This window comes from Diabrotica undecimpunctata, chromosome 3 (genome assembly GCF_040954645.1).
Source record: "Diabrotica undecimpunctata isolate CICGRU chromosome 3, icDiaUnde3, whole genome shotgun sequence".
NCBI lineage: Eukaryota > Metazoa > Arthropoda > Insecta > Coleoptera > Chrysomelidae > Diabrotica > Diabrotica undecimpunctata.
In genome coordinates this window covers 87,480,578-87,498,006 of record NC_092805.1, presented here as the reverse complement: position 1 = coordinate 87,498,006, position 17,429 = coordinate 87,480,578, and the positions used below count along the sequence as shown (strand labels likewise).

Sequence of the window (17,429 nt, the reverse complement as noted above, 5' to 3'; positions counted from 1 at the left end):
AAAACAGCATTTAATATTTTTTTTTACACATATCAAATATCCCATTAAATCCTAATTTTTGCTTATCGCTGCAGAGAATAATCAAGATATCTGTTTCAAAAGACGCGCATTGTATAGAGGATTTAATTAAGAATGTCTTAAAACCACTCGGTGCATAATTTTGTAAGTATTTTTCAGAAATTTTATTAAACAAACTGGTTGAGATTGTTGTTTTATATTGTGAATATAAACAGAGAGAGAGAGAGAGAACAAAGCTGGCGTGGTGATATCGTTAATTTGCTCTATTTGCTTTAGAAAATATATTTGAAAGATTATTTCAAATTTTAGTTTTAATATGATCGTTCCATTTATATAATTCCTTTTTTTTATATTGTAAGTTAGTAATAATTTTCCGGTTTACTTATTTTTTTTTTAATTTAGGAAGGGCATATGTTACACATGCTAATGTGGTTTTGCTATTGTGCTTTATTAATTTCAAATTATATACAATAGACCGTAAGCAAAATTGGATGCAATAAGGTTGCAATATTTTTTTACCGATTGTTAGGTTACTCTTTATTAATTTTGTAATAATAAAATTTACAAAAATGTTTTATTGCATTTTCTTTAATTTCCTATAAAAACTTTAGTCAAAAGGTGAAGCTGTAGATGTTACATGAAACAAATTCTACATATGGTATATAAAAAATGGACGAAAACGACGATGAAATCAGAAATTTTTAAGAAAAAGAAATACAATAAAAACACAGACATGAACAAAAATTTTCTTCTTTAGATGTCTTCCACATTTTGTGAAGTTGTTACTAGTGACTGTCAATCTATACTTGTCTAATTGCTTACATTAAGCTATGGGTTTTTAGAGCAGTGAGCGAAGCATAACTCACAGTCAGTCGAACGCCGCGCACGTTCGTCAAAATCGAAGGAACGGATCTCTATAATAACGGTTTGTTAGGTTCTGCTTAGTTGGGCGCGCTGCAGAGCTATAGCAGTGTACGTTGACGGTGTGCGCTGGAATCAATTGCGATTTGATGTGGACGCACACGTTCACCTAAAGCTACGGTTTGTTAGAACAGTGCGCAGCGCACAGCATACACGTACAGCAGAATCTGTTATACTCGACTCATGGCAGTTTTGGTTGAGTCGGTTTGTTAGATTAATTCGCATAAATATTCTGTCGCTCTGAAAACACGTTTAAAAATTAGTTTTAAGTTTATTCTCTCAAAGGTTGTACGTTTAGAAAAATTAATTCTCGAAAAACTTAACGCAATAATTTTATTACTCCAAGAAGAGGAGGAAGAAGAAGAGTTGATAACGTTAAATCTAAATAAAAGAAATAAAAATGTAAACGAAATGTTTTCATGTCTTAATACAGAAGGTGCTTTTAAATTAACAGTCGAAGAAAGATTGTTTCAAAACGAGGAAAAATTTCGTGAATATTTTAGACTTTCCAGGGATTTATTTGGAACTGTCTTAAAATTTGTACTAGATCCACTAGTCTTTTATCTTCCTCGGGAGAACATTTAGTAGGCATCACTTAATTATTACAATAATAATAACTATATAAAAATACAATTATAATTTCGGTATAGATGTGTACGCTGTGAGCTCAGCTGAACGTTTGCGTCCAAATCAAATTGCAGTTGATTCCAGCGCACACCGTCGATGTACACGGCTATCACGCAGCTCAGCAGAACCTAACAAACTGTTATCATAGAGAACCATCTCTTTGATTTTGACGAACGTACGCGGCGTTCGAATGACTGTGAGTTATGCATCGCTCACTGTTCTAACAAACCATAGCTTGAGCTCACAGCGTACACATTTATACCGAAGTTATAATTGTGTTTTTATATAGTTATTCTTATTGTAATAATTAGGTGATGTCTTCTGTTGTAGGGTTTTTAGTAATATCATCCCTTATAAATTGTAAGAAATAAATCCCTGGAAAGTCTAAAGTATTCTCGAATTTTTTCCTCCTTTTGAAACAATCTTTCGACTGTTAATTTAAAAGCACCTTCTGTATTACGAGATGAAAAAAAATCGTTTACATTTTTATTTCTTTTATTTAGATTTGACATTATCATCTGTTTTTCTTAGAATAATAAAATTATTGCGTTAAGTTTGCGAGAATTCATTTTTCTAGACGTACAACCTTTAAGAGGATCTAAGAGGATCATCTCATGGACTATACCAACACCACAATTCTCCACCGTGAGAACAATAAGTCTAAAAGAGAGTTCATTGAAATGTCTTATATTTTTCTTAACGATTTCTCCATTAATGTTAAGAGTGACATCAAGAATCTAAGCGATATATATCACCTGTTACTTAAATCAGATACCAAGAACAATACTATATCACAGATTACTAACTTGACTGATATATCCATTAACAACTAACATACCTTTATAATTAATTTTCATTAACAAAAAATATATAACATTCCCTTGCTTTTCTTAGATACGTCTCAATAAGATTCAATAATACATGAACAATATAATTAAATAAAGAAAATCAAAATAATATTTCCCTTTACTGGGATTTAAATTCATTCGTTTTTTACCAATGAACCTTAACGACATAAAGATTCATACCAACTATAATGAAGTTGTCAGCGCTTGCGTTCTGGCTTAAACAGAACCTCACTTTTAACTATCTAAAAATCAAAAATTTAGTTATTGCCGACATTTCAAAGAATTACCTCCTTTTAAATGTAGTTGCATTGGGTTTTTCGATTAACCTTGGGTAAGCCTTTACGTGTCAAGTTCGAAGCTACCATACATTTCAATTCTTATAAAAAACTTTTTTTGCACATAGTAACAAAAAACACCACTATGTTACTAGCAAAGTTTTTTAATATTCTTACTCTACAATTCTAAGTTACGGTAAGATCAATAATGTTTTAATAGATAATATATGGTAGCTAATTATAATTTATTCTCTTTCAGCCCTGAAGAAGCCAAATTAATTCTCTTTGGCGAAAACGTTCGGCGAAACAATTGATACACATTAGAGTATTTCTTGCAGATTTCCCCAATATTTAAGAGTTTACTATATATATATATATATATATATATATATATATATATATATATATATATATATATATATATATATATATATATATATATATGTATATATATATATATATATATATATATATATATATATATATATAAGGAAAAATATCCCTAAAATAAAAACACATAAAAGGGTTAGGAGATTATTCTAAAATAAAGCAAACAAAGTAGTTCAGACAAATGGAATAAACATTTATTTCTGTCTCAAACAAACAGTCATCAAACATATAAGTGGCATAAAAAATATACTATATAAATAGTTGCCAAATACAGAATAAAAAAAAACTTACATGTGTCCGTTTACAAACTCCGTTTACAAAGGGGTTGGAGATACTAAAAAAACTTACAAATGTTACCGCACAAAGATTAACCTTTTTTTAAAATAAACAAAACAAATAAATATCGAAACAAATAAAGCTAGCTGTCATATGTTAACATTAAATTAAAAAAAAAACAATTAAAATGACAGCTAAGTTAAACCTTAAATATTACAATTCCTTTAAATTTTAATGAAAGCAATTAGGTATTAATAATTATCAAAAAAAAAGAGTCTGTCTTTACTTTAAAATTTAATATGTTAATTGTTACCTTAATTTCACTTGTTTTCACTTAACTTCAAAAAAAACTTGCTACTTTCTCTGGGATTGGAGCTGAAAAGGATAAAACTCTTAACTCGAACAAAAATAAACCATTTCCATACGCAGGCAGGAACGATTGAAACAGGAACTTGGTGGAGGAAATCAAGCTGACGACGGGGACATCCTATATACTCATTTTACAAAATTTCTTCAGTGCCGGTGCACAAATCTTATAGTGATTACTCTGTTTTAAACTGCCATATTGCAAAGAGTATTATCACCTTAACCGGTCTTAAAACATAACACAAATAAATTCGACTCGCGATTCCTAATTACTCAAAAATCTTTTCTGTCTCAGATCTATCGCTTGACTCCTCGATGCCTTACATTTTACAAATTTCAACGCAAAATAAATTCCCCTCTCGCCTCAAAGCTAGTTTTTGTGGTCTATCAACCTAAACAAGCAAAATATTCTCTTTTGACCTCGTTCTTAGCAACGAACCGACAAAAAACACATTGAAATATTCCCAGTTTATTACGTATTAGAAAAATTGTATTACCTGACTTGCAATATTATATTAGGGGACTCGAATGTAAACAAATGACAAAAACAAGTTTTTAAATATTCCAGTTTATTGCGTTTTAACGACGAAAGACAAAAAACAGATTTTATGGCAATCTTCATGCGTACTGACGAGATAAACGAACAGGGACGTATTATAAAATTTAAAACGCTACAGTGTTTTATTGATTTTATACTGTCGTCTTGCTAAATTCTTTTAATTCCAACCTTTGCAAATATTCATGTCTCATTTTAAGTACACGAATGTTTTATTTTCAGGTTTAAGTCTAGTATATTCTCTCAAAAATTGAATTCTTTTGTGAACCACTACTTTCCAAAGACTAGTCCTCTTAATTTCAGAAATTTATCTTTCTCTTATTTTGGCCAGTAAATTGACATGTTGATTGTTTTCACGCATTCGATACAAAATATTGCGAATTTCAAAGTTTTTTTCTCCATTAGGTAAGTCAATGCTCCTAGAATGCTTATGAGTTGTTTTCTTGCCTTCATGATACTCAGTCACAGTAAGATCTTTTTGATAATCTCTGACAGTCTTCATTACAGTTTTTAGCTTACTTTTACTTATCCCGTATGCGTCACAAACGCGTTGATTTATACATAATAATGACTTTAAATGTCTCTTTAAATTTGTCTCTTTCCATGGCAAAGTATTTATGCACATTTGTAATTAATTCGTCAATATCCAACTTACGTCTAGGCATGACGGTCACTTGAAACTACACGTTTGAATTAATTTGTAATTTAATTATGTTTGATAAAAAGTTTAGAAATGGTTGGAAACCGTACATAAACAAATTGAAATGTTTCCCACAATTATTTTATTTTTAGTATTTTCATTTGAAAATAAAAAGTTCAATATATTTACCAAAACCTAACTTTAACCCCTAATCGCAGATGTCTCAAAAACGGTACACTATAACAGACATATGGTCAATCTAACCACCACTATTTAAATTGACAAAATGTTCTAGTTTACTTCGAAGTATTTTTTAACAAAAATTAAAAGTGACATTTTAGTATTTTGTATATCTACTTTGAATATAAATTTTCCTTACCACGATAGTATTTGTTTCAGAAAAAAATTATTAAACAAGTAGGTGAAAGAAATTTACGTTAAATAACATTATGCAAATGTAACAAAATATGCAAAACTGAACAACGGGTTAATGACACATATATTTATTTTATACCTAGAATAGAGCAAAGTGTTTAACATTATGGAGAACACCAGTGCAGTTTACCGTGCCTTTTACTACAACAAAAGGTTTTCGGCGAATTGCGTTAATCGTTTAGAGGTGTAAGTTGGTTGAATGTACTGTAGTTGACAGTTTATTTTTTCTAATCATGTTTTTAAAGTATTACCATATAATTAGTTACAATAGTATAGATTCAATAAGCGACACAAAACAAAATATACTTACTCTAACAGAACTAATTAATAATAAAAAGTGTTTATTTTGTGGGCAACTAAATATTGGTACATAACAAATATTTATTTTTAAAACGGAGTAACATCGACCTTAAACTTTATGACCGCTCAAATTCGGTTGGGCATTTGCTTGACTAAGGATCTCACTGTTCAGAGGTAAATTCATTGCAAATCAGCTCTATTTTGGCTTCAAGTTTGTGTAATGTCCATTGTGGGTTATTCGTTAGTGTATGTTTAATTTTAGCTATACTGTTTCAATGACATTTAGGTCAGGACTGTTAGACGGCCAAGAAGGGACATTTATAATGTATTTCCAAACCAGTTGTTTGTGGTTCTGGCCGTATGACAAGCCGCTTCGTCCAGTTGAAAATTATAATTTAATTTCACAATACTTGGTGGTAGGCTATTTTTAGGCATTTGTTGATATTTCGCAGCGTTCCTGGTACCCTCAATAAATTAAAAACATTCTAACCCTGAAACTGCCATACAACTCCAAATCATCCCTCATTTAGGAAAATTTACGGTGCGTTTCAATCTTTGTGAAAAGCCTCATGCTTACTGCGAATAACTCGTTTGCCGTAATCATCAACACGTATGTCGAATTTTGATTCTTCACTAATTTTCCTTATAATACCCTGTAATTTTACGTGTCACCATCCAATTGCATGAAAATTTTAATTTTTGTTCTATTTACCCTCCACTTCACTTTTGGACTTGTGCCGTTGGTTGCTCTTTATTTTTAGGGGTGAAAACTATCCCTATTAGAAAAAAATCGTATAATTGTAAATTAAAGCGGCTAATTGATTCAAGTCATATTTCATCATATAATGAAGTGAATGAATGTCAATTAACATTAAACAATAATTTATGAATTTATCAGTTTCACACAATTAAAACAATGTCATTGAATACCTTGTCTTCACTGATTTGCATGGACAATTTGGATTTAGATTATACTTACCCTCCACTTCAAAATTAGATTTGTGCCCTTTGTTCCTTTTTATTTTTTAGTGGTGAAAACGACCCATATTATGAAAAAATCATATGATTGTAAATTTAAGCAATTTCGAATTATTTAACCCATTGGCGAATATGATTTTAAGAATTAATATATTTTGCATTAGATATTCGCATTTTATGATTACAACTTTATAGGAAAAGAAGAAAATGGGTTCACGATATCAACCTAGAAAGAAGAGAATATGGCGAATTTCGTACAGTAATGTCAGAATTACTAAGAGATGAAAAAAGATTTTATATTTATTTTAGAATGCCAATAAATTGTTTCGATGAACTTTTGCATCTTATAGAAAGTGATATAGGAAAATCAGACACAAATTATCGAGAAGCGATTTCCTCTGAAGAGCGATTGGCCATTACATTGAGGTGAAAACAAGAAAAATAATAAACTATTTTAAATAATAAATGTAATTTAATCAACATATAATAATAAAATTCGTTTCTCCTCAAAACATTGGGTCATAGCATCAGTCCTTGTATTTACATAGTAGTATTTACATTTACATTGTATTTACATAGTAGCTAACATAATCTTCCTTGTTGGTAGAAGCAGAGGACGGATCCTGCAGTGACGCTGATTGGTTTCATTTCGTTTCATTCATGACGCATTTTTGTTTCTATTTGTCTTTAGAGCATTCCACGTTAAGAAAATAACATTGCGGAGATAGGGCCATGTATTTCTTATGGACGATAGAAGTGCGGCGATGTCACGACAAACACAAGCACGATTGAGGGTTGTATTATTTGTATTTTCGTTTCCACAGACATGAATTAAAATTAATGTTTTTTAACATGATTGACCAAAAGTGCCCATTCGAAACACGAGATGAAAAGTAGGGAAATGATTTGAATTAAATAAATAGTATTTACAAAAGATAATTTTATTTTATATTATTTTAATTATAGTAACGACAGTTTATTTGTTTTGTGTGAAAATACCACATGTCATGAATTATGGAAATCAGCAGAAAATATTGCTTAGCTAAATCATGCATTTTGCCGGCTATTAAAGATAAGCAATTAAACGGACCGCTTTGTGTAGCGCGGTTGTCCAGCTATCCGTTGGAATGCATATATCTAATTACTAATTGCAACTTAAAATAATACGGTGTGCGTATGCCAGCGATTTTATGTCGTTCTCTGACTACATAATGATAAGGCTTTGTGGTTCTGTAGTAGTTATTCTGACTTTACAGTTAAATGTTAATTGAAAATGGAAATTCAAAAATTAAGCCAAGGGAATATCCTGGACATCCGTGCAAAACAAATTGTTTTAAATGTATTTAGTTATCATCTAAATTTAAGAAGTGGTGAAAGTGTTAGAAGTTTAAGCAATAAAGTAAGTTCTATGACGGGAGTAAGTTTTAGTACTATTTCTAAAATACGCAAAGAAGCTACGGAAGAAGGACTAGGGCCCATAAAAAAAACAAGAAAACGTACCAAAAGTAGAGTGAACAGCAGAAAGTTCATTTACGATGCAGTAGTTCATACGCGGCTAAGTGCCATCGTGCATGGTTTTTTCATCAGTATTTGCGTGAGATAAAAAAATTTCGTTCTTAGGGATACACCATCGTTTATTTGGACGAAACTTGGGTGAATGTTGGACATAGTGTTTCCAAAGAATGGAAGGACCTCTCAGTGACTTCAACCAAGGATATGTTTGTTAAGGGGTTGTTGTAATCTTCCGTTCCGTTAGTGGTGATTCACCATGTATACAAGGAAAAAAATTTTATGTATGTAATTGTTATTATTTACATGAAAATAAAATTAAAGCTGCACTTGTTTTTTTAGTTACATCTTATCTAAAGCGTTAGTAAATTATTAATGTTAAACAATAGTAAAACTTAACTATTTTTATTAGACCTATAATAATTACATACATGTATCTGTCAATTAAAGAAACAAGTATTTATAATGCATTATTTTGTATTCAACGATACATATCCTTTTATTAGTGAAATTAATTAACTACAACTACACAGTGCTGAATACAGCTCTGATTAGAATGAATCATATCGACAATCTAATAGCAACACGAGCCTGAGAGTTTTGGCAACACTGATCTCCAAAAGCGCAGTATTATTTTCTTAACTTGAAACAAAGTATAGGAGAGAAAGTTTATATCGCACATGCATGAGCCAAAAAAAAATTGTCGATTGCATCAAAAGTGACTTTTATTGCCTTCAAAATAAGTTATCACTTCTTTCACAGATCTGGATGGTTCAGAATGGCGTTTTCTGTTTGCTTTGATGGTAATGGGAGTTTTACGCTGAGAAGTAACTCTAGGATCACCACTTGATCTAGGTGTAACTGCTGAGGCTTGAACCTGAATGATATTGGTGTTCGATGTTCCTGAATTGTTTGATTGAATGTTTTGTGAACTAGATGATTGTGCTCTGCCAATTTCATTCTCAAAAGACTCTACATTTGTCAATTCTGGTACTGGGACATCGCTAACGGTACATGTAGTTTTTGCAAAACTTTGGTTTGAATCAGGGATCCTCACTAGGATTTCTTTGGGAGCCTAATAGTTTGAATGAAATTTTCCTCAGAGCCGCAAGTACACGTGGTGGTATGAAATAACTTTAAAACTATATGACTATAACATAATTTTATTACAAGTTACGTAAAAACAATATAATTATGAATTATATGGACTGTTTTGCATGTAAAAAGTAGGAAAATGTCTTTTACTTGACTCCAGGAATGTCAAGTTCTGAATTTGTTAATTCTTTAAAGTTGCATTTCAGTAAACATTTCATCCTTTAGGTCTGCTAACAGCTTCAGTAGGTCAGAAATCTCTTGACTTTCATCTGAATTTTCATCAAACAGTGCTTTAACGGAAGGAAAGCTGGAATAATCTTCATTTGACAATTCTTCAATATACATATTCAGCTTTTGCTCCAGTGAAAACACAATACTCATCATTTTCGTTACAATGTTTTGTAGTCTCCTTGCAATTTGGTCAATGTTTCATTAATAATACTCATTGTATCACTGAGAAACGCTACTTTAAGCCACCAACTAAAATTATGAATATCAGGAAACTCTTTATTCTTTGTAGCCAAAAAAGAGTAATCTCATGTCGAATGCTGAAGAAACGTTCCAAAACTTTACCCTTACTTAGCCATCTCACTTCTGTGTGGTAAAAAATGTCCCCATATTGCGACATAAGTTCTTTCAAAAATTCTTGAAACTCTCTGTAGTTTAGTTCATTTGATCTTATGACATTCACAATCTTTACAAGTGTTTTCATAACACAGCTGAAATTTTCACCAAATTTAGCAGCTAAGCTATCTTGATGAATGATACAATGGAAACTCAATAAATTATCATTTCCCAAATGTTTTTTTCAACAGCTGAACAAACCCTATATTTCGCCCCAACAGTGATGGGCAACCATCAGTACATACAGAAAAAACCTTCTACAAGGTTTTGAAACATCTTTACTGGCCGGCCAGTGCCACTGTGGTGGGGGTAAAGATGACTAATGCGAAATGCGGTACAATGCATTACGCCGCTCTACACTACTGTAATCTGATTAAATACTTAAATAGAAACATAATTATATTATAACTCGCAAATTTTATTTTACTGCCTAGCAGTCTGAGGGCCGCGTAGTGAGTATGGCTGGTTTGAATGCTTCCATCTGATCTGCCCATATACATTTTTTCGTAGAATTTGCCGCCTGTATAGTTTTAGTTTTGCTGGTTCTGATATACTTGGCATAAGTATCTCACAAATTTTCCCATTTCTTCTTTATCTCATCCCCAAAAAAAAATGTTTTTAGATATCTGGCAACTGGAGATTCATTCTATACAATTGACCATAGTTTTAGAGTTGGTTTTTCGACTGTAAGTGCCATAGTTGTAGAAGTTTGTGAAGCAATATGCAGAAATTTGCAATTAACATATTTACCGGAACCAACTACAGAAATATGGAAAAAATCTGAAGAAGGCTTTAGAAATATGTGGCAATTTCCAAATTGCGTTGATAGCATCGATGGCAAGCATATTACTATAAAATGTCCACACAAATCTGGAGCTAATCACTGGTGTTATTTAAAAAAAATTTCAATAGTATTATTGGTTATTGTTTGTGCAAGTTGAACCTTCTCCTCATGTCATAATCCGAGACGAAGCATTTGCTCTAAAATCATATTTGTTGAAGCCCTTTCCATACAGACAAAGTAAAACATATTTTCAAGGAAAATTATAATGTACGGCTCTGTAGAGCGAGAAGAGTTGTAGAAAATGCTTTCGGTATGTTAGCACAAAAATGGCGTATATTCTACAGAGCAATCGAAACAAAAGTTGACACTACTGACACTGATTTATCCAACGTTAAGAGCCAGCAGAACCTGAAGTTAGAGCGTTTCTAGATTTTGATAATGACCCAAGGAGAGCTACGAGACTAGCATTCTCGGTCCGAGACAGATTTGCCACTTTTTTGATTCAGGACTATGAATTAAAATTTTTGTATTTTACTATATGTAATAAAATTCAATATACATACCATTTTCGCCTATTTCTTCTAATATTTTACTCCAAACCTTATCCTTTTTTCGAATATTATTGTAATCTTTATGGGAAAGATAATAAATAATGAGATATTGTTGAACTAAATCAGTCAGTTTCTCCATTTCGTTATAATAAATTACTACCGCACTAAGAATCCGGACAAAAACGCAGTCGATGGTGAAATAAAATTTCAGACGAATATTTACGCAAACAAATCGCACTTACAACGGCACAATTCGTGCGAGTCTGAACTTGTCAATTTAGCATAGTTGAAATAATTGATGCGAATGGCAAGCGGAGCGATTTTCCGCAAATAAATAGAATACAATAAAATACAATCAAATCTTAAATTTGACGAATATTAACAGACCCGCAACTTATCCTGTGCCCGCAGTATGCTAATTCAATTGTTTGGTCTGTCTTTTTCTTATTTTAGTTTATTATCAAGGCTTAGTTTTTTTTATGTAGCTTAAGATATCTTTCAATAAGCTTTATGACGCACCATTAATATTTGACAGTAAATAAATGTTATTCATTTCCTTTGTGACTTTATGAAAAGAACAACAGTTACATAATATGTATATTATAAAACAACAGTTCAACACTGAAGCATTTGTCGAAATAGTTCATACAAATTTTCCAAAATGGAATTAACAACAATGGATCGCGTACGATATTTTGATAGAAGCTGTAAACATTGAATCTGGTGGAATTTAATTTCTTGCTGCTGGGGATGAAAAAGAGAGAAAAAAATTACTAATTTTATTGTTATTGGCAAGGATCAGATCGCAGTAACCTTAGCGTTTTCTTCATCTGGAATATATGCAACTTTATTGGAAGGCAAACGAATTGCAAATTTTGCCTTGAAATTATCATTAAACATGCAAATTAATGGAACACCAGATTGCAATATCGTCAAAAATAGAACATTTACAGGTATGCAAATCAATCGTTGGGGATTAATGTTACAGCCCACAAGAGGTCATTACAGGGACTTTACAGAACTTTGAAAGATATTCCTGAAAATGAAAAACATTTTTGTTGGAGCTATTATTCTATTGTCAGACTTTTTCTTTGCAACAAGATCAAAGTGCAATTATGTTTTCGAAGCAGTTCGAGTCTCGACAGAATTCATTTAATTACCCAGAGATTTCTATTACTTAACAGGTTCGAAAGAGGAGCTTATTGGACTTTGATACATTATTTAATATTAAGGCAATACGAAGTACGGCGGGTCAGCTAGTTTTTAATATTTAATTCAAAATCGTGGACGAAACGCTACAGAATATTAAGAGGTGGTAATTTATCTCCCTTGCATTAACGTTGATCTGTTGTTCTTCTTTCCTACTTGTCAAAAGAATCACCTAGTAAGCCATTTTGTCTTATATGACTTTTACGGCAATATAATCGTACTTTCAATAAATGTTAATGGTATTGAATAGCTTAAGGAATAGGTCTGTTATTTTATGACTGTGTTGCCGCATCTGAAAGATTAAAAAATAGTCCAGTCGGGTTAGACGAAAAACGCCATAATCTTGCATGGCGAGGGGGGTCAATAGTGGTGTAAATTTAAAATCGCGACTGAATGCAAACGTTGCATTTGCCGCGTGCATTTGTATCATGAATTTAAAGGAAAACTGTTTTTGCTCAATATCTCAATAACTTTACGACAAAAATGGTAATGACTGAAATTTTTGCAAATGCGATTTCTTACAATTTCTTTTTTACAATTTTTTTCTAATTTCTCCCTTAACTCGGAAAATATGAACCACACGAAAAAAATTGTAAAAAAGAAATTGTAGGAAATCGAATTTGCAACAACTTCGATTCTTACCCTTATTGTCTAATTGTAAATGGTGGAGATATTGAGCAAACACGGTTCTCCGTTAAAATCAAGATGGCGGAATTCAATCGCGATTTTAAATTTACGCTACTATTGAGCTCCCTAAAGTATAGAATAATAATTGGGGCAGCTCACCATGGAAAGTCAAATGCTATCCGACTGGACTAATTTAAATCTATTTATCTATTTTAATCTATTTGAAACTATATTTACAATACCATTTCAACCTATTAAATAAGTAAAACACAAATTATTTAACAAGTTTATTGCTAATTTTAAAATAGTATAAAAAAAGGTTTAAATTTTGTGTTAATTTAAATTACAAGGTTTATAACCGGAATATACGAAAACTGTAAAAACTGATATACTTATGAAATTTTTGTTAGTTATCAATTGTTATTTAAATAGTTAACCAGCAGCACACAGTACGAGTACTAGATAACAAGGTTATGTATGGATAATATTTAAAATTTTATCAATATCCAGAGTTGAAATGGAAACATCTGTAGGAACCTCTCTGCAACAGCTGTCATATAACTGGTCGTTCGGGTCGTCGATATTGTGACCCTTGGGGTGGTGATCGTTGCCGGCTAAGACGATTAGTTAAACCTGTACAATCTGTATGAAAATAATTACCATCAAGTAACCTACACGTGGCTTGACATATTTTCCCTTTCCGTCTATTAATTTCCCTGATTAAAACATCGAAATACACCCTGCCTAACATGAAACTAGATTTTGAGGAATAACTATTTAAAACAATAACTGAATGGTTAGTGAAACTTGACACCACACAGAAAACCATAAATTAAAGCCGAGAAGACTGTAGATAAATATCGCTAATAAAAAAATGAAAAAAACGCCACTGAAGTACAATAAATGCCAGTTAAGTTCAATAAAAGTTTCTCGCACAGATTTTAAAAAGATCCATACTATGTAACACTTACCATGAAAACTTCTTAAGATACGCCACTGAATGAATGCCATGCTTTCGCTCGTTTCGCCGGCAACTTAAGCCGAAAACGCTTAATTTCTTTACTTTAAAATAGGACATTTATCTTAAGTTGGGAAGTGATGCCAGAAAATATTCTAAAATAAGTACTGGAGACGTTATTTCAGAATATCCCATTGTGATTTGCATGCAGCACTGTAGAATGAAATACGCATTGCATAATTTGTGACGCATTGAAAACGGTATGTGGTTACAAATTATATAAAGAAAATTGGAAACTAGTGAGGAAAGCATATGTTTAGTAGTGGACGTAACTGGCTCAGTCCTGATGATTATGTAACGTGACTAATTTTGATATATTTCAAATAGTCGATTCGATAACACAGCAGACTGGCAGATTCGCTTCGATATGAGAAGTTTAGTAAGTTCATGGTTTGAGCGACACTCCAACCTGAATATTTTCAAATGTCATGACGTAAAATCCAAAATTGATGCGGTTTTGCATTGAAATTTGTGTGTGACTCGAGTTGGCCGTTGGATGAGTAATATGGTCAAGATAGGACCTCACGACTCGGTGACACTCAATCATGGATCTCATGGAAGGCGTTAAGACGCTAGAAAACCGGAAGATATATGTTAAAAGTGACCTCCAAAGCGTTTAACATTACCAAATTTGACCCAAAAAGTATTAGCATTAGCACATATTCATTAATACTACTGTCTTTTCTAAACGATTTACCAATTGAATAAAATGTAGGTGAGTTGGGAGTTCCCCCAATACTTTCATTCTGACGTAACAAGCTACCGATTAAAAAATAAAGTCAACGTTTGTTGGTGCTTTTTGGATCCATGTCAACTCACGGACATTTCAAAAGTGAAAGACTCCAAAACTGCATATTCCATCTTGTGGGTGAGGCTTCTGACATCAGAGTGGAAGTAAAAAGGTCTGCAAATGTCTATTACCCTACTATAATGTACATTAATAGTGAATGGGTTAAAAAGATGAATGTGGGTAATGGGCTCAACTAACAGACAGAAGGCTAATATTTGGAAATTTGGCACTTTCGGAGACTAACGAAAACATTTTGGACGGAATATAGAATAAATTAAGCTTTAATACAAGAGATGAATTTACGGATGATATAAATACATATTCATTATTACGCAGTACAAAATAGACGGCAACAGTGGAACAGGTTGTAGAAATTGTCCATTAATGAAAAATTGAAGTAAACCAATATTGAGATGTTTGTACTATAAAAAAAAACAGTATAAAACAAAACAAATCAAGCACTATAGAAGAAAAAGATCTCAGTAGAGCGGATTTAAAAAATGATTCCTTCTATGTGCTTTTTATACATAATTATTTAAAAATGCGTTTAATTGGTATTTTATAAACAATTTTAAATTCTAAACAGTCTATTTTTAATCATACTAAATTTAGTTTTAGTTTCATCGAGATTACATCTTCATCCGAAAGGTTCTTTAATGGCGCTCTGCAGATACCCAAGTTAAAAGGTACTATCAAATTCATGCATGCTTTCATTGTAGAAACCCAAAAACCTAAAATATATAAAGAAATTAGAATTATAATAATTAAATATTATAAAAAGTAATATAACAAAAACAAATAATAAAACTATAATATGTTAAATGAATGATATAAATATTTCATCATCTAGTTCAGCGTTTCTCAACCGTTTACCATTTGCCACTCAATTTTTCATAATTATTTTCACCTTGCCCCCTCTCGTACAATAACAGCATATGTATGCAATAATAATGTACCTTGAGTATTTTGACGCTAAACTTAGAGTAAAGCATTCTTCTTCTTCAAGTGCCCTGTCCGTTGCGAACGTTGGCTATTAACATGGCAATTCTGATCTTGTTTGCGGCGCCTCTGAATAGTTCAACCGATGTGAGCCCGAACCACTTCCTCAGATTTTGAAGCCACGAGTGTCTTCTCCTGCCTGGCCCTCGCTTACTGTCTATTTTTCCCTGGACAATCAATTGCAGTAGACGGTACTTATCGTGTCTCAATATGTGGCCTAGATATTCAAGCTTTCTTTGTTTAATTGTATTCACGATTTCTTTCTCCTTTCCGATTCTTTGGATTACCTCTATGTTGGTGACATGTTCGGTCCAGGATATACGAAGAATACGTCGGTACACCCACATTTCGAATGCTTCTAGTTTTCTCGTGAGCGTTTCCGTCAGCGTCCAGGCCTCCACACCATACAGTAAGATCGGAAAAATGTAGCATTTAACTAGACGTAGTTTTAGGGGAAGAGACAAATCCCTGCTTATGAGGAGCTTTTTCATATTGCTAAATGCTGCTCTAGCTCGTTCTATTCTCGCCTTAATTTCTGTGGCCTGTTCCCATTTTACATTTACGTTGGTGCCAAGGTACACATAAGATTCTACATGGTCAATTAGTATGTTACTTATCCGTAACTGTCGAGCAGGCTGTTGCTTCCTGCTTATCAGCATCCACTTTGTCTTCTTGAAGTTGAGGCTCAGGCCGTATTCCTCACTAACTGAATAAACTCTTTCCATTACCTGCTGTAATTCGTCTATGGTACTGGCAAGGATCACCGTGTCGTTGGCATATCTTATATTGTTCGTTAACTCGCCGTTTATTTTTATGCCCTCATTTGCATTTTCCATACATTTGTTAAATATTTCTTCGGAATAAATATTGAATAGGAGTGGGGATAATATACACCCCTGACAGACACCTCTTGTGATCTGCACACTTTCAGTGAGTTCGTTGCCAATTTTTGCTCTTGCTGTCTGACCCCAATATAGGTTTGCCACAATTCGAATGTCCTTGTCGTCAATACCTGTCTTTCGCAGAATATCTATCAATTGTTCATGATTGACATTGTCAAATGCTTTTCTAAAATCCACAAAGCACAAATACACGTCCTTATCAACGTCTCTACACCGCTGTATAAGCACCTGGAAAGCGAAAATTGCTTCTCTAGTTCCAAGTGCTTTCCGAAAGCCAAACTGCGATCTATCAATATTTGACTCACATTTATCATATATTCTTCTATGAATGATCTTAGTGAACGCTTTAGTGACATGATTGATCAAGCTTATAAGCCGGTAGTCATCACAGATCTGGGCATTTGGTTTCTTCGGGATTGTAATAAATGTTGACTGCAGCCAGTTCTCCGGGATTTTACCGCTATTATATATGTTGTTAAAAAGTTCAACTAGATTATCAAGGAACTGTTTGTCTGATTTACATAGGATCTTTACTATTTCGAAGGGTACATTGTCCGGACCTGCTGACTTATTGTTTTTTAGTGCTGCAATGGCGTCTTCTATCTCCGATTTAAGGATTGAAGGTCCTGTTTCTCCTTCTCCATATAGGTGATCATCATTCCTGTCAGATACAAATAATTTTTCTATGTAT

General features: G+C 32.5%; 1 protein-coding gene across 1 annotated transcript in view; it reads right to left on the bottom strand.

Annotated features, from left to right (window-relative positions):
* Nucleotides 1-13,302: 13,302 nt before the first annotated feature.
* The window catches only part of LOC140437011 (N-acetylneuraminate lyase-like), a 59,763-nt gene continuing 55,636 nt past the window's right edge, over nt 13,303-17,429 (bottom strand). Inside the window, exon 10 of the mRNA XM_072526227.1 lies at nt 13,303-15,568. Coding sequence (XP_072382328.1) covers nt 15,435-15,568 — 134 coding nt within the window. The 3' untranslated portion in view covers nt 13,303-15,434. The remainder of the gene's footprint in view (nt 15,569-17,429) is intronic.